The sequence below is a fragment of the Apteryx mantelli genome, chromosome 12, assembly GCF_036417845.1.
Source record: "Apteryx mantelli isolate bAptMan1 chromosome 12, bAptMan1.hap1, whole genome shotgun sequence".
In the NCBI taxonomy this organism is placed as follows: Eukaryota; Metazoa; Chordata; class Aves; order Apterygiformes; family Apterygidae; genus Apteryx; species Apteryx mantelli.
Window position 1 is genome coordinate 28,055,212 of NC_089989.1, and position 18,314 is coordinate 28,073,525.

The 18,314-nt window shown below is 48.8% G+C and overlaps 1 protein-coding gene across 3 annotated transcripts in view; it reads right to left on the minus strand.

Moving 5' to 3' along the window:
- Window positions 1–18,314, minus strand: part of SRGAP3 (SLIT-ROBO Rho GTPase activating protein 3) — a 158,730-nt gene that overhangs the window by 20,112 nt on the left and 120,304 nt on the right. For all 3 annotated transcript variants that reach the window (XM_067303529.1, XM_067303530.1, XM_067303528.1), the window contains exons 7-13: window positions 12,534–12,755; window positions 11,922–12,023; window positions 11,433–11,630; window positions 9,956–10,040; window positions 7,304–7,331; window positions 3,770–3,872; window positions 924–984 (exon numbers count right to left, since the gene is read on the minus strand). In XM_067303529.1, coding sequence (XP_067159630.1) covers window positions 924–984; window positions 3,770–3,872; window positions 7,304–7,331; window positions 9,956–10,040; window positions 11,433–11,630; window positions 11,922–12,023; window positions 12,534–12,755 — 799 coding nt within the window. The remainder of the gene's footprint in view (window positions 1–923; window positions 985–3,769; window positions 3,873–7,303; window positions 7,332–9,955; window positions 10,041–11,432; window positions 11,631–11,921; window positions 12,024–12,533; window positions 12,756–18,314) is intronic.

The window sequence follows — 18,314 nt, forward strand, 5'->3', positions numbered from 1 at the left end:
TTTTTTTTAAAAGATCTGTACAACAGTGTTGGAAACAACTTCAAACCTTAATAAGTCAATTGTTTAGTTTTACTGAAATCTGAGGAGATTTAATGGGTGACACTCAACACAATACACTACTTTTTGGTAGAGAACAGTGGAAACTAAAAGTAGATGCATCTGAAGAGCTTGTGCTCCACAGAGCTCACACTTCATGAACAGGAAGGTCCTTGGACAGAAGTTAGTTATGGATCAAAGTCCTGTACTGATTTTCCATATTGACCAGTGCAGCACTAGACAAACACAGCCACAGGGCTGATGCAGAGCCTCCTTGCCCTTGCGTGTCAAAATCCACGGCGAAAAACAGCCCTGGAGGCTCCCTTTCGATAAGTGCTGCAGTGGGGGAAAAAACGACTGATTTCTGAAGTAGGAGCAGGTGACACCTGAACGGGGTGACACTAAACGGAGACAAACCGCGTGGCTTGGAGGCGGTGGCCGGCAGGGCGTGTGGCACGGCCACCTTGAAGCATCTCATGCAGCATGTCCTTTGAGAGGGTTTTCTGTTGTAGCTATAGGCACTGATAGGTCCTATACGGATGGAGGCATGTCTCCTTCTCCATGCATGTAAGGGAGAAGAAAGGAACAGTATACAGTATATAAAATCCATTTCTACCCATAATCTCCAATCAGGGCCCCCTAGATCAAAGCGCTGGAAGAGCTCCTATTGGCCTGGGGCCTAAGCAAACAATTTAACCTGAATAAGTACTAACAGGACCTAAATATTTGTCACTCATCCAACGTTACATCATAGTCAATGCTATTATAATTATAACCTGAGCCCATGCAGCTCGGGCTGAAGGCATCTCTATTACACTTCACTGCTAACTGCAAGTACTTAATTTCTTTAGCAGAAAGCTTCTACTGATATGACTGAATTCACTTACCATACAAATTGATGTAACGAATGCAGCTTTCTACTACAAGCGGAATAGCCTGTCCTGAATCCTTCAAGAAAGAAAAAAAGAAAGTCAAATCTTACTGGTTTATTGATAACAATGTACCGGAAACGTATTAAAGATTGCAAAAACTCAGATTTGAAAATCAGTGCCATTGAGTTTAGTGAGAGGATAGGCAAGAAAAGGAGGCGCTACGCACAAAGCCAAACGGTGCTGAATACACTAGGTGCAGCCAGTTATTCGCAAAAAAGCTGTCACTAAGTGCGCTAAACCCTCTTGCTCGTTATCCGGTTGAGATAGGGGACTGCTGCAACTGGATCACGGCCACTCCATTTCAAAGGCGCAGTTGTGAGCCAAAACCAAACCTGGGCTACACCTGCCTGACGAAGCTTTGCGTCGCAGAGCTTGCAAGGGCATTGCCCCCTGAAGAAAGGGCCGCTGCCAGCAGGCGCCACGGAAAGGGCAGCTGAACCGAACTGCTTGCGCCCGACCCGACAGCGAGTCTGGGCCGTTGTGCTGAAGCCGCTTCCCCCCCAGGCCCCCGTGGAGGGAGCTGGGGAAAGTCTGCAGATGTGTTTGGCTTCGTAAGTGGACGCTTATATTCCTTAGGGGCTTTGCCTGGTTGCTGGTTTTTCCAGCAGGGTACGGTGCCATCTCCCTGGTTAATTTAGTCCGTCTCGGAGACGGGCCTCTAGTAAATACCTGATTTCTCGTTCGCGCATTCCTTCTTCCTCTGAGAACACAAAAAAGCAGCAGAGCGGGAGAAAAAGAAAAGATTAAGCAAGGATAAGTTCAGTTAAAGGTTAAGTATATCTTTCGGAGGCCATGAACGCTCAAATGCAATGGCAGCTCAGCAAGGACGGCTGCAGGCTCTCGGGCTGTCCACCCTCCCCGCCTCCCTCCCCGGTCAGGTGCTGCGCCGAGCCTCAGTGACGGACAGAAGCCGCCTCTCTCTCCGCACGTCCCGCGTTGTGCAGGCTGCCTCTCCGCACGGCTCGCGCTGCTGCAGGGAAGGAGGGCAGCCTCCGCCGGCACAAAGATGCTCCCGCGGGAGCGCCTCCGGGGACCCTCCGCGCCGCGCGGGACACCACTCCGTTCAGAGGCATTTCCAGCGCAGCTAATTCCTCCTCAGCAATATTTAACAGGCTGGGCTTTAATAAGTATTAGTTTTTTAAAAATCAGTTTAAGCAAGGAGTAATTACAGGTATTAAAGAGATTAATGGCTTTGTCAGTCTGGCCTGTTTATTACTTGCGACAGTGCACCATTTATAAATACTGCTTTTAGGCTTACGGTGGCACTAAAAGAGTGTAAGGGAATAAATCAGAGCTGGACTATGCCTATTAGTTTACCTAACCCAACATTTTCTCTCTCTTTTTCTTACAGTATTTTCACTAGCACTCTCTTCAGTACAGGCTTAAAATCTGAGCAATTGGAATTGCATCACTTTCTCTGAAAATCTTTCCGGCAACCAGGCAATGATAAAGGCTGGATTCTGGAGGACTGAGAGTTCGACAACCGGATGCATCCTTTGGGATAAACCCCATGTCCAAATCTCATTATTACTCTCCTTCTGGGTAATTTCCTGGGACTAACACGACCAAAGGCCCTCCTCCCCTGGGATTCTTCTGGGTCAGCTCAGTTATTCCAAGTTCAGCCTAATTCAGGTAAAGAACATATTTTGGTCCCCCTTCACCAAGCTGATGCTGTACATATCAAAGAGCAGCGGTCACTGATGGCTAGGAGGAAACCACTCAGCAGCCATTCGGGAGTCATTTTGCTCCGGTGTTGGAAGATGAATGCGAAGGAAGCACCATTGCACTTCCCTCCCTCCAGACGGCCTGCGAGTTCTGGGTGTTGAAGCAAAGTGCTTAAGCACAGGACCGGACTTAGGCACAAGATTATGTATTTTGCGGAGTGAGGACGGACTGCTGACTTGGGCCTAAGTCAGCATGTAAGCTTCTTACTACTAGTATCTCATTTTCTGGAGTATTAAAAGGTAACGTGCTTTCAAAGGAGAGGCTCACTGACTCTGGAATGACATGCGATTCTTGTTTTCTGTGCAAATTAATTCCCTTTGTGACGGGAGAGGAAGGCAGCTTTTCAAGACTGCAAGTACTCAGTTGTATTAGAGGACGTCGGTCCGTTATCGCGGTTGGCTCCGAGATGAACTGACTGGGCTGATTTTTATTTTATCATTTTTTAGGGAGCAGACTAGAACATTTTCCCTCTCCCACAGCCACCCAGATACACAGTGTTTCAAGGGAAGTCTGATTTGCTGAGTTTGAGTCATTTTATCTTTTCGCACCGCCATGGTGGGGAGGGGACACACCAGCGCTCTGCAAAGGTGGTGGTGGGACGTTGTTGAGGTTCCTAGGCAGCACATCGCTGGGCATCCGCCGCCTTTGGGGACACCGTTGACTTGTCGGTGGTTTCCCCACCTCAAGGTGCCCAGCTGCCCGGGGAAGAGGGGAACGAGCGTTTCTTGCTCTTCCTTTCACGGCAGCTCCATTCCTCAAACACAAAGGGCTCCATCAACCTAAACAGCGTGACCTTTCAAGGTTGGGTTTTTTCCCCCTGCTTGATCTTCAGAAAAGTCCCTCGGGCCGGTCTGCGCGGACACTAACGTGACAGGCTACGTGAGGAACGCACTGCCACGGGGAACAGCCGCGGAGAGACGTCTTCACTGAGGCTCGGAGCGTACCAGCCATGCTAACTGTGTGCAGGTGGGGTTAGAAGGACCACGTTCGAGAAAGGAAAGCGTCAGCAATTAGGAAAGACGAGCCACCATTACATTTGTAGCGTTCATAAACTCTTACTGTTAGTCAGCAAGTACCTTAATGAACGTTTCCATATTGCCGTTAAAGAGTTTATGATTATAGACTGAGAGAGGCCTAGGTCTCCTCATTTTCTGTGGTTTAGGGGGAAGACATGGGGGCCTGGGAGAAAATGGAACAAAAGAAATCAACAAAACACCAACATAAATACAATGACAGGGCGAGATCTTAAAGGTTATGACCGGAAATAAAAAGAATAAATCAAACGGAAAAATCCCTCTGCGAGGACTAGACATTTGGCTCCCAGCACACTCTGCACCCTTCCTGAAGAGTCCTGGTCCTTACCATAAAAAGCAGTCACCTCCAGAAATCAGACAGGGACACAGCAATAAGCTAAGCTGACAACCAGTCTTAGTGAAGGAATCGTGACTAGGAGTTTTCTTCGTGCAGAACTTGCTTCATTCAAGCCAGGGAATAATAAAGCTGCTAAACGCTGCTGGTTGCAACTGCGCGTGGCACCCACGGTCTGCACATCTAACTCTCCCCCGAGATGCCGTGTATCACAGCTGCTGCTCAGCGTTTGTGCGAGTACCAGGGATGACATTTGAGAAGTAAAATGACGGGCACTGGTGCTCAGCAGGGACGTTAACATTTACCTGCTGCTTACACCAGTTCAGCGCTCTGTCATCCCGAACGAGCACTAAGAACACCTAAAAGGTTCAACCGATTCCTTGACAGAACCGAAGTAAGCCACAGTTAGCCTCAGGAAAACACAGGGAAAATCCTGTTTATTCCCAAATGGCCCTCATTCTACTCTTAGACAGCAAGGGGAAGGGAAGTGGGGACACCTCCACCTCTCTGTACCTAACTTTTGTTTGGGAGACATTCACAGGGATGTGGCCTTCAATCCTTCTGGCACTCGCAAAGTAGCCAGTCTATTTCCTGCAAAACCCGGGATCCCAAGATTAAAAAAAAAAGAAAAAAGAAAACCGAAACCAAATGCAACAAAAAGTGAGCCAGTCAACGCACACGAGCAAGCCCACAACTTCGAGGCAAGGTGTGCAGCACAGAACCCACCAGGCACTCCGCAGAAACCCAAAAGGCAGGCACCCACACCAGAAAGTGGTGCAACCCTACCCCCGACCAGCTAGTGACCGAGGACCTCATTAGCAGGGGGCAACAGGTCTTGAAGACCCTACTGACTTCAGCAAGGGTTACGGATGCCCGTTGCTTCTGCACATGAGGCCATGGAAACGTGTGGCTTATTTTAGTGCAGTGGTCAGGATTTTGGATGGCCACTTATCAAAAACATTGTTCACACTTTGATTTCTTCTTCTGACAATTAAAGATGTAAGATAAAGTACCTAGATCTATAAGAGGGAGAAAAATAGCATAAATAGTAAATTCTATAACCAAGTTCCAATCTGTCCTCTACCTCTGGCTACATCAATGCCTGTAGGGGAGGAGAGATCATGACCGCAGACAAAATCAGTGCTAGGAGCCGTCATGCAAAAGTTCTCACAGAGCCAAGCTGAATGGACACGTACATTTTACAAAAGCCTACGATGCAAAGGTGATAACTGTGATCCACTGGTACCTTAACCAAGTGCCTTTAACTGAAAGAAACAATTTGACTCTACGCTCTTACACCTTATAAGCATTTTTTGAACTGGCAGCTGAGGAGCAGAAGTGACTGCTGTCCAGGGAAGTGCCCCTCTGCCCCTCAGCTGAGCAGCCACATGCTGCAGCCCAGGGGAAGCCAGGGATGTTTGCTGCTGTGCAATCCCCTCTCGCTGCACGATGCCCTGGAGCAGCGAGGCCGGGGCGCTCCGACTCCAACCTGCTGGCGGGAAGGTTGTTCTGACAACACATACAGTGCTGCTGTGCACAAAACAGAGAATTTCTCCTGTTTATTTTCCTTTGTGGAGTAAAAGCAAATGCTGAAACAAAAGCAAACAGAAGCAGCAGGGAGCTGTGCCATCAGCCCGCACGTAGGAGGCTGTTATTCGCTCCCTTGATTATTTTGGCCTGCAATAACACCCGCTCCTGATAAAGAAAGTACCCAGGACCCAACTCTCAGTACAATTTTCCCTACTTGTTTTGGTTTTGGTGTCCTTTCATCAGTCAGTTCAGCAGATAACCCTGCCTGGTACACCTAAAGGATCAGAGCTCAACTTACAGACTGCATCTGCAACCCCTCTCCTGCCATGTGAATGCAAACACATCTGGGGCATTTCAGGTCTTAGAGAACGCTGCATGGCAGCTGGCTTCAGACGGGTTTTTTTGAGGATCTCCTGGGAAAGGCAGTGATTAGGGAGCAGGAGCTGCTGGCATAACCGGTGATCTGAAAAGGACCTGAGAGCACAGGTCTCAGAAGTCAACGGCCAGCTGGGGTGCACGCCGGCCAGGCAAGCAGATGCCTCCTGCAGCGCGGCTACAAGCGACTCCCCGGGACGCGACTGCGGCGGTACACGAGCAGAGCAAGGCTGGGGCCCTTGTAGCTCGAGGACTGGCCCCTGCCCATCTGGCTAACGGCGGGGGCTAACGGCTACGGCCCCTCCGTGCCTCCGTCACCCTTAGGGGCTGAGTTACGAATGCTCCCCATGCAAGGTTAGCACGATGTCTGCACGTCCCACGGCCCAGCCCGCGTGGGGCGTGAAAGACACCTTGCCCGGACACCCCGGGGGGGCTGACGCCACTCTCAGGCCTGTCGCCTCGCAGCACGGTTCACCTCGAGCCAGAAGGCAGCAGATCAAGGCACCCTGCTGCCTTACGCCCTCTGCTAATGCCGCCTCTTTTCCTGCCTGGAAAAGGAGCCCAGGCGTCACCATCTGCTTCGGCATTTCTAGCATGGAATGGGGACAACTTGCTGGTATTGCAGATTTATTAAGCACTAAAATAGGGTTGTAAAAAGATAACGCAGAGCTCCTACAAGTTCTGGAGATATGTTTAGAGGCTTTGCCGGCTCGCGTCTTACTGTTACGAAAGCAACGCAATCACAGGAAGCCGCTAGAGCTCTGTGCAAACGCTCCGTGGGCTGGACACGGATCAAAGGCTCCTCCCTGCTACATCCACCCCTCACACTAACTCCTGATGTAGGGGGATAAAAGCCCCGGAATATCAGCACTCTCCGTGCTCCTAGGCAAAGGAGCCAGAGCTGGGAGAGGCTTTTAGGTGGCATATCAAAGTCCTGAAATGAACTGGGATGGCAGGGAGCAGGTAGGCGCGCTTGTGTTGCCTGGACACAACTCAGCCTCAGCTGTGTCTGTCAAGGCACCGCAATGCACCGTGCTGACACAGCACTTCCAGGCACTTCAGAGCTAGTCAGCTAGAAATTACACTGCAGCAAAAACAAGAGCCTGTTTGTCATCATTCTAATTAATCCACTTAAAACAACGCAGCCGAGAAGCAGGAGCTTGGGTTTGCCTCCAGCTTCCCAGCGCACGGCAGCTGGAAGATAGTTAAATCCCAACCTCTCCAAGCTGTGTCAACTGACAACAAAGCAAACTACCTTTTCCACAGCCACCCTCCTTTTGCCGAAGTGAGCCAAAGACCCTTCCCAAAAAGCAGACGAAATTGAAGAAACGTCTCACCTGGTTGTTCCACACTCAGCTCTTTCACCTAGAAAGAAAAACACACATAAGTCTCTATCATTTCTCCCCATCAGTTACCAGAAAATGAGTTATAAAACGCACATGCGCAAACACTCACACACATGCTTTTGGTTCTTTAAGCACTAAGTTAATTGTTTGCGGCAAAAGACAAACTGAAAGTGCCTGAAGCTCCTGCAGGCGACAGAAGATGTGAAGCCAGTTGTTAAGCGAGCCCACTGCCCCTAAGAGACATCCCAGAAGTCCAAGGATTGGTCACAAGAGAGGGAAAGTGCCTTTGATTCCCACTGGCATTAAAGGCTTATTTGCAATATGAAGCCCATCTTGTAAAAAATAACCAGATGCACTGCAGGTCCTCTGCAATAAGTGCTCATTTACACTAGCTGGAGATTGGCCAAATTCAAATTGGAAAGGGGTAGTCTGATAAGGGCTAAAGCCCCTGGGGAGGAAGCTGAGATTATCCAACTGCCTCATGGAGGACCACTAATAGCATCTGAATACAGCGGAGTACTTGGTTCCTTAGCTTTTCCTATGAGATAACAGTCCATCTAATCATGATCAGGCAGACTCTATTCTGGCTGTCAATATTCTCTTTCCCTTCGTGTATTTTTAGTGCCTGTATTTATATAAATGGCAGGATATCACCAATGACAAGATCTGTTCATTTTTTGAAGTATTTGTCAGTCTACTGAAAAAAGTGTAAACTAATTTCACACGCTGTTTGTGCCCTTCTCCCAAGGCCAGGAAAGCTGATTTATTCTTCCTTTTTTTAAGGCACATAAAAGGAACCATTTGGCTACACATTCCTCCTTCCTGCTCTCCCTTGGCACCTGCAGAAACCAAGCTTGCAGCCAATTCCTCACTGAAAAAGCAAAGAATTCCACAGCAAATACTTTGCAAATCCAGACTTCATTCTAGTGAGAACCAGTCCATGCTGAAACACAGCCTTCTACATTTCTGGGCTAAATATTTGCTGAATGTCTACATAGCAGTATGATCCCATGACCTGGAAGAAAATTCTGAAAGTTTTCATGTGAAAATGTTCCATGGCTGCTTTCACACAACTCTCAATGAATGAACATGACTAACGCTGCACTTTCCCTCCTAAGTAAGGCAACGGTGCTTTTGTGTAGAAGAACAGCGTCTTCAAGAGATTAATCGCTTTTTGCACTGATCTATAGAAGAGTCCTTGCACTGTCTCCATTACACAGCCCCGTTGCCTGCATTAACATCTGTGATCTCCGGGACGAGCTTAGACAGCTCCAATTTCTGCTAACCACACGCTTCATCCACCTTGCGTATGTCAAAGCCTGAATTCAGAAACCACTGCCGGGAGATCTGTCCGGCAGTACGTAGTAACGGACTGCATCTAACGCGATCCACACCCACACTGGTACGAAATACCGGACTGCCTCAGTTAGGATGTAAAGGGGTTGCTAGTCACCTGCCCTTGCAGGGTGCTGAGCGGTGAAGGCAGCTATACAGTGTACTGAAATTTCTGGGAAAAGAAATACGTTAATGAGACCCTATGTATCTACCCTTGCGGCTTTCTTTATATTTACATTTCTTCCTTTAGACATGGCTCAGTGTTCACTGAATGGAACATATCACAGGATCTGAGTAGAAGGTGGATTTTAAGGCTAAATAAATTTGGCAGAGAAATATGTTTGGCATAATAGCTAACAAAAACTTGTTTTTTTACTTTGAGATGAGGAGTCCAGTTTTTGTATTGTTAAAACAAGCCCACGGACTGTTTATCTTTAAAATATAGATATAGGCATTTTAATCTAAATATATTCTCTCCTGTTGGAGAATCAGGATTCTAACTCCAGGTCCTTCATGCTGGAAAGAATGTAATTTTTAAAACCCTTTAAAAGAGCTAAAAACCTCTCTCTGGGGCCGTGGTTGCACACCGCGATCACCAGCGATGGATCCCGTTGAAGAGGTCCCCACCTGAGCCGTGTGCTCCTGCCGCCCTCAGAAGTTAGTGCCCTCCCGGGTGTGTTAAGCCTGCTCTTTGCGTGCCTGTGCTCTAAACCACACTTGGGAAATTATCTGGGGTAAGAAAAGCTTGCTATAAAAAAGTTAGTTCTAAAAACAAGGATCACTTTAGAGCAAGTCACATATAAATCAGGACAGTGACAGGGACAGTAACCTATGGCCAAGGGGACAAAGGGCCTCTTAAATCAGCAAGGCTGCTGACAAATTAGCACAGAAGCCTAGCATCAACGGCAAGAAAATGCATCTGTTTAGGGCTGCACTGAGCTGGGAAGAAGGGCGAGAGAAAGGAAAAAGACAACGGCACAGATGTGGGTGGGAACCTCTTTGCTGCTGGAGCAGTAATGCAGCACTTTTGCAGACAATATAAGATTCAAACAAATTCAAAGTATAAGATTCAAAGCATAAGTTTCAAACAAATATACACACTCCCACAGAAAGGTGGAAAAGAACAATGAGCCAGGGAAATAATGATTTTTCGTGTCACTGGTTAAACTCAGTATTCTAAAGCAACCACAGAGACGATCAGTCGCTCAGGAAAACAAGAACAGCAGGTAAGACTCAAAGCCAAAGGCCTGGTTTAAGACTGCCGTGGGTGATGGGAGGTTTCCCTCTGGACCTAACCCTGTGACTCACCTTCTCCCAGAGTCTGCTTCAGTAAGTCATGTTTAGCCTGCAGCTTGGTGATAAGGTTACTGCCATTCAAATACTCCTTAAATTTCTGGAATTAAAAATAAAGCAAAGTTAGGACTCTTGGCAAAAACAGTCTGTAACTGATGCACAGTTCTGCCTGGGGGGCTGCTGCGGGGGCGCTGGGTGGGAGAAGCAGAGAGACCCCGCCAAACCCCACTTGAGCAGCCCAGCAGGACCGAGCCGAGCACCCTGCTCCCTGCTCACGCGACTGCCCCGCCGGTCTCACCAGCCCGGTCGCCTTGGCGTTGCACCTTGTGCCGGGGAACGCCAGGAGCCCCAGAGAAAAGAGCCCAAAGAAAGCCTGCTTTTGTGAGGCCGCTGGGAACAGCCCGAGCAAGCAAAGAGGTTTTCCTTCCACCCGCAGGCGCCCAGCCTTTGTGCGAACCAGCGAGGAAGCAGGGAGAACTGCCAGCGCGCGAGATCTTCCCAGCTCAGATGCTTTAGGCACTGAACGACAGAAACCGTGCAGCATAACTTCTCGTTTTACTGTGAGATTGTTTTATACCCAGTAATGCTCAAGAGCAAATAGTTTTACAGATAGGGGGAGTAAGGAAGACGGAGATGGAAAATGAAAGTCAGAGAATGAGAAAGATCACAAATTCTTGCAAAAAGCATTAAAAGAAAATCCAACACAACCCAGAACCAAAACTGTGATGCTTTTTTTTTTCCCCCCTGTTTTCTTTTTCCTGAATTGGAATAACAACACTGTTACAGAGAAACTAAGAACTTTTCTGTGCATATATAAATACTGCAAGATGCTACTAACTTTAGCCTACTTACCCAAATAACCATGTTTAAATGAGGGGTACTTCTACTGAACTGATGTCTTTTTGTTTATATTTCAAGTATGTTAACATAAAACCTAAAAATCTGCACAGAAGTAAAGTAGCAGCCCAAGGCTGCAGGAGACAGTCCCCACTCTCCCTCTACTCAGTCATGCACACAACAGAAATGCATTACACAGCCAGGCGATGGCAGCTTCCTCCAATATCCTACACGAGGTGCAAATGACTCTTTAATTCACCTCTGGAGCCAAGGGCAGATTTTATCTGTGCAGGCTAGAAGAGGAAGGTTCGACTGATAGCTCAAAATAGTAAAGTCCTTCAGGAACTGCCACCAAATGGTGACACACTCCAAGCCCTGCTGGACTCTGCTGCCCAGTTCTGAGCTTCTCCTACTGATTTAAGTTTTGGGTCACATCTGGTTTCTCCATTTGTTCCTTCTAAAATAATAGCAAAAAAGATTGCCATTCTCTACGCATTGCCATGCCACTGAGAAATGCATTCCAATTCCAAATCAAACAAGACAAATACTTAAAGAAACTGAATTGGTTCTTGCTCTTCACTAACGAGCATTTAAATTGGGACTCAGCCCTAGCAACTAATGCTTTATGTCCCATACCGCATGAGATGAGACTCACTGTAAAATAGAACATTTCAGTTTCCTGTTGGTTGGCTCTCCTCTTGGCAATGTTTATTTTACTCATGTAGGTCTCTGAAGCAGCTGATTTGACTGACTCAGTGGAGCGACTATGCTGGAAGGCATCTGAAACATCAAAATCTTCCACTGTCAGCATGTCTTGCAAAGTCTGCATTGTAGCATCCAGAGTTTTTCGTACCTATCAGAAATAGAAGACAGCACGGTTTGGAAGCAGTCTGGTAAACGACACATCTTGAGCCACCACAACTGGCCAACAAGCAGCTCGTAAGCAGTGGGCTCGCTCCTGCGTCAACTGCAGTCAACGGGAGCGCCCAGCACCGTCGGTGGAAGGGCTCCAACCCAGAGCAAAGCAGCCGCAAGTGGGAATACCCTGCGTGCTGGGTAAAGGCTGAGCAACGTTGCCTGCGAGGCCAGCCACATGGCCGAGGGGAAGGAAGCGCAGGCAGCAGACGCAGACCTACTTTCTTACCTCTTCATTCTCTATCTTGAGGGTGGCCAGTCGAGACTGCAGCTGGTGGTACCGCATCAGCAATTCAGTCTGCACAGGCTGCTGGGCACTCACTTGGCATACCTGTGACAGCAGTGACACCAGAGAGAGACGGGAGGCAATGCAGTGGGCCATACATTGACCAGACATACACATTTAAAAACCTAAACGACTCCTCCTAGCACCCACAGGCTCTAGAGAGACTGGGTGGCCCAGTTTCTAATCAGCCGTGTCCCGTGCTGGGCCAGCACAAAGCATTTTCTACTCAGCATTTTAAAGCTGCACCCTGAAGTCTTTCAATTACAGCAGGTAAATCAAAGTTCCACTTCTACAAATCTTTTGGGCAGTTCAGCTGAGGATCAAATCACAGGCTTTCTAATTGGGAGAGATACTGAGTAAGAGGCAGACTAAAAGGAGGAGCCTTAATGAGCCAAGTGTCCCATTAAGAAAGGAAACACGAATAAAAGCATATGAAGACAGAGCAAAGGGATAAGGAATCAGAAATAATTTAATTATCATGGTTAAGAACAAGGGGCAGCCAGCCGAGACCTGGCTCTGAGGAACGTCTGCAGCCACTGTCCATGAGTACAGTACCTCATCCCCCATGTGGGGCTGGAATTCGAACTTCAGAGGTGGGCAGAAGACCTGGTTGCACATGTCCATGATCGTGTGCTTGTCACTTCGCGCATCTAAGTTGTCCACAGCGTTCTCAATGATGTCCAGGCCCTCATGACGTGAGGTTTCTAGGTTATATTCAGCAGACAGGTATGTCCTGAAGGTTCGAGCTAGACTGGCATGGAATCCCAGATCACAGCACTGAGAAATACCAAAGAAGGATCAGTATCAAATACAGATACCGCACAAATACTATCATCTTTATTCTGGAGGGTCATGTGTACATTACCCCCCCCCCAAAAAAAGCATTATATGGCCCAGTGAAACATCACCCCATTGCACTGGGGTATATTTAATAGTGTACCACACTACCATACAAAAGGGCAAGAAAGAAGGAGGACTAAAGGAGAACAAACGGTAGGAGAACAGAAAGACAGGCAGCGCAATTGCCCTGTACTGGAACCTTGCCCAGGCCCTAGGATCTAATGCCCTTCATCTTACTGGGAAAGACACGGGATCTTCTCAGACAAGGCAGAAGAAAGAATCATCCAAAAGCACTCTGTTCTTCCCGGCTAGCTGCTCAGCTGGGACTCGGGGCAAGCGCGACCGCAGGCGCCTCCCTGATGGCCATACCCATGATCTCCCGGAGGCCTCCCAGGAAAGAAACGGCCACCGGGCCTGTTCCGCTGGCCACTCCTAGGGCTTTCCTTTTCACCTTGTGAACGTTCCTGCACGGACTTTTTACACAAAGAAACCATTTCCCAAAATAGTCAAACACAGTTGGATGCTAAAGTAAGGTGGCACTGAAAAACGCCCTGCTAGCTCTGAGCACAAACCCTCTTATCTGCGCTAGGAAGTTGCCTTCCTCTCTCATGACAGAGCAGTTTCTCATGCATAACTGATCGTTCTCATGTTCACCTTGGAGAAAATGATAAAACTCAGAGCTAATTGCTGCCAAAATACTGTACATTAGACAAAAGTCTGTTTTTAAACTCTCTTTTCAATATAATTGAGTTTGGCATGTTAAGTATAGCAACAGCACAGGGATTTGCTGCTCCGAGCGCTTAATCATAGCCGAGCAAAAAGCAACTCTTTGCAACTCTCCTCCCCATCCCCAAAGGCAGCTCCGGCCCCAGCGCAAAACCTCCACGCAGCTCGGGTTCGCCGGGCTGCCGCTGCTGGAAGCAAGCTACGAGGAGCGCTTGCCCGGAGGAGCGGGAGCGAGGGGCAAAGACAGGCACCAAAGAAGCGCCCAGGGTTCGGATGCCAACGGATGTCCTGCCGTGGGGACAGGAGGGGACAGGAAGGTTGGAAGCAAGAGGGGGACGGAAGAGAGGGCTGAGGTTCCCGACACAGGACAAAAAGTTAGATAATTATGGCTTTATCCATTTTTAAGGGTTTCATAATCACATGTCCCCAGTATACTTATTCGAGGCTGGTGTAATCTGAATGAACCCAAACACAGACCGACTTTTCTAGAGCTACAGCACTCCCTGTTCTGAGCTGCCATTTCAAAAGCACCTTTTCCAGTTCTACAGGATCTACAGAAATCAATCACAATGTAGAAATGCATAAAAAGTGATTCTGCATCAAAACATTACTATTGACAAACTCGAAGTAAAACGCAAAAACTCAGCTGCTGCCACAAACAACTCCAGCCGAAAAAGTCATCTCGTCCTTCCTGCTGATCTGAAGGGACAACCCTCAATTCAGATCAAGTCAGAGAGGGATTTATTTGTTTTAGTCTGCGATAAAAGCAGCAGCAGCAACACGACGAGCCGCTTTCCGCTCTCCGACACAGGCGCGCTTTGCCTGCCCTGATCTAGTCTTGTAAAGCGGCCACAACCACGTGTGCAGTAACGAGGATGTTGCATGAACAGTCAAACGCTCATAGACCTCATTTATCCTGCTTCGGTTTAGCTTCTGCCCTTATTAGTTGAAAAGAACTGATATGCTGCTTCCTTCAGAAATCATCAAGCAACGTGCAAAACTAATTCTTGGAGAACTGGGAGAATTTCCATTCTCCACCTGGGGCAAAGCCTAGCGATTGCCCTGTGAACTCTCCCCCTCGAGTTAATTTTAGCACAACACCCACACAACTGCTCCAGGGTTGCACACGGCAATCGATTAGCGATGGAGGCGATGCCATGCCGCACCTAGCGCCCTGCTCTTCTCGGCCGCATCCGTGCCCCTCTCGGAGCAGGGCGTGCAATGGCAGCTGAGCGGTGCCGGCCAGGAGGCGCAGCCCTGGGCAGGAACCGGCTGCGGCGGGGCACCGCCGAGAGCCGGGCACCGCACATCCGCGTGCCGCCGGCCGCGGGGATTAGGGCAAGGTCTGCTCCCGGACCCACAGGCGGCCAGCGGACCTGTCGACGGGGTGCCGCCGGGCAGAAGGAGCGGGGTCTGCTCTCCCCTCGCGACCAGCTCATCACAGCTCCGTGCTCTGAAAAAAGGATTCCCTGAGCGTCCCAAAATACCTCCAAATCTGTGTCATGGTAATTCTCCCATCCCTTGAAAATTGTTGCTATTTGGCTAGAAAAATGCAACACCAGGAGAAAATATCTGCCCGTGTCCCAGGGAGGGAATTTCCAAAGCATCCAAAATTGGCAGAGTTATTACAAAGGAAAATCACTGAAAGCCACGGAATTTGTGGAGAGATGGCTCAGGAGAACGCTGGGTGCTTTGGAAAGAGATCCAGATGCGAGGACTCCCCTTTGCTTTGGCTGCTGAACTCATGCTGAAGCTCGCAGCGGCCGCAGGGCCCAGGACTCTGCTGCTGCTGAGAACCAGGGCAGCCCCCGCGCCAGCCGCGTCCCGCAGCCCCCTGAAGCCTCCGGGCATTAGCACCGCGCCGGATGCTTCACACGCTGCTGCTCAGAAAAGACAAGACAGAGCACGGACTTTTAAAAAAAATCCTCAAAGAAACACGCAAAGCAAAAGACAGACTTCCAACTCCTGCTCCCAGCTCCAGAACAAATGGCATTTTCTCACCCCTCTCATCCCTTTGATGGGAAATAAATTAGAACCACAAATAATAATGCTTAGCACTTCTGCAGGGCCTTTCATCTGAAGAGCTCAAAGCTCTCAGTATATTAATTCATTAAGTCTCCTAACACCCCTGGCGAGGGGTGGAAATATTACAGTTTCAACCAGAGAAATAAACTGAGACCCAGGAGGTGAAGGCACTTGGCTTCGGTTGAAGTGCCACAGACCCGGGCTGCTCCCAGCCGCGTCCCCCCGCTCCGTCGCTCCTCCGCCGCGGTTTTGTGCCGGAGGAGAGGGAAGGACCGGCCGGGCTGCAGGGACCCTCCCGGCCAGCGAGCGACCGGTCCCACCTCTCCTTCCGCCCCATGGGCAGTTCTCGGCAGCGCCGCAGCTGCGCCAGACTCCCAGGCGTGCTCTGCACCGCGTTCTCGGGTGCTCAGGTCCCACCTTCTCCGCAGCTTCGGAAGAGTTTGTCTCCCGCTTCCATCCGTATTAGGTATTTATACGATTCCCTCTCCTCTCACCCTCACCACCCTCATTGCCATAGCGTCCGAATACCCCATCGCCTTTAAAATACTCCTTCTCCCGACACGCCCACGAGGTGAGAAAGAGCCATTAGCCCCATTTTAGACGCAGGGGTGGAAAAAGGCAGAAATTAGATGGTTTGCCCAAAGCCACAAGGAAGCCTGGTGAGAAGCAGGGAACCAAACGCGCGTCTCAAATCTTGGATAAGCATCTTAACCACCCTCCCCTAGACAGCCACAATTAGGCAGCTAAACGAGAGCCAGATTTTCCCAGGGCCCTGGTGACTCCCAGCAGCAGCTCCACGGGAAATCTTTCCAAAATCAGGTCTGGGACAGTTCAAAGTGGTGGGGCCACTGAGTTTGCCACTGATCACAGCGGAGAAACACAAACCACATCAAAATTCTACTTCTTTTCCCGTGTTAAGAACAAACCGACGTTCAGCAGGTAGAAATCGTGCGAGCCTGAAGCACTCTGCAAGCGGACGATGACCCGTGAGCGTTCGCCGCCGCACACGAGGAGCCGCTTCTACGGGCCGGGCAGAAACCTCTGCACAGCTCCGCTGCTCCCTTTGCCCTCTTCACACGCTTGGGCTCATTAACTGTAGTTCCACCTGATGTATCAAGCAAATTGCCTCAAGCAAAGCGAACTAGACATTGTCTTCAGAAAAGAAAGAGTGACAGCAGTTAAAGGCGGCGATGAGGCTTTTTTTGGAGTAATCTGACGCAATTTATTATGAATTCTACAGTTTTATAGAAATGCTGTAGAATTATATACAACCAAGGCTAAAACACTACTGGACTTAGGAGAAAATGAAATGCTTTCTAAATTACTGACTCATGTGTCTCAATTTTTTCATCTGTTAAATAACTAAAAGGTATTTAACCTGCCTGCTGCAAGGCATAAAATAGTGTTTATCACTATAATATCTGCACTTGGCCATCATAATGTTGGGTACTATGTAAGTGCCTCAATTCATACCTGAAAGTGTTTTCAGATCTTTGGAAGAATGTTGAAAGAGAATAGAAACTGTTACTGTTCCCATTTATTTTTATGGAGAACATTTATTCATGGTGTATTTAAATGCAGAAAACAGTAGCATCTTTGCAGCCTACAGTTACCGTGTTTCCCTTAAAGCAAATAGAGCATCGAAACAAACTCAGTTACAAAAGGTATTCTGGTGCAGATACGTTAAACGCTTGTAAAGAAACACTCGACCACAACAAACAGGCTTTGCATGCTGTAAATGGATCCGGACAGCAAAGGAAATTAAACTGCACCAGGAGAAGGCAGAAAGGCCTGAGACGCGTCAGCAGCCACAAAAGATTGCTCAGAAACGATGAGAAGGAGCAAATAAACCACTGGGCTCTCTCTCCTGGATGGATATTATCCCCAATATCAAGCTGGCCAGCCTGATGCTAACGGAGCCAGCGACCGCGGTGCGCCGATGCGCGTAACAGCACGCAAAGCGGAGCGACGGAAAAACGCCCCTTTCCAAGGGGGTTTCAAGGATCGAGGAGGCCGATCGGTGTCTCCGGGGCTAGGCAACCATCCAGGTGCTCGCGCGTGGCCCGAGGAGCAGCGAGACGAGGCTGAGCCGTCCGCCGCACGCGGCAGGGCTGAGCGCAGCCCCCGAGACGTCAGCGGCTCGAGGCCAGGTCCTCGTCCGCACGGGCAGCGGGCTGAAGATCCCCGGAATCGGTTCAAACCGGGGAAACGTGCGCGCACAGAGCAACGCAGATGTGATGTATGCGTTACCAGGCCAGCTTTCTGCTGCAACTCACTGACAAGTATATATCTTTTAAACCTTTTCATGCCCCCAAATATCAGCCATGTCCTGACTGGTAATGCTCAGCAGTTATCATAAATCTCTTCCGGAGGAGCAAACGCTTGGTCCATCCAGTTCACTGAGTCACCTGAGGCAGCAACGAAGACAGAAACTTCAGAGGAAACTAAATTTTTAAAATAGGCTAAACAACTGATTTATTTTTAGCCAAATATGGAACGACGTGCTTGTATGGTAGGGAGCAGGGGAAGAAAAGGATCCTTCCTGACCCTTGCAGCAATCAGCTCATGCCCTGAAGCATGAGATTTGATTACTTCTAATCAAAGGTTGCTTAACTACAAATATTACCAAGCCTAAAATTATGTCGTCCTTTTCAAAATCCAGCTACAGTTAATTAACTCTATGGTCCCTGGAGCAGGTTTTTTTCTGGAGGATTTTTAACTTACATTTTATTTTGTTCCTTAATC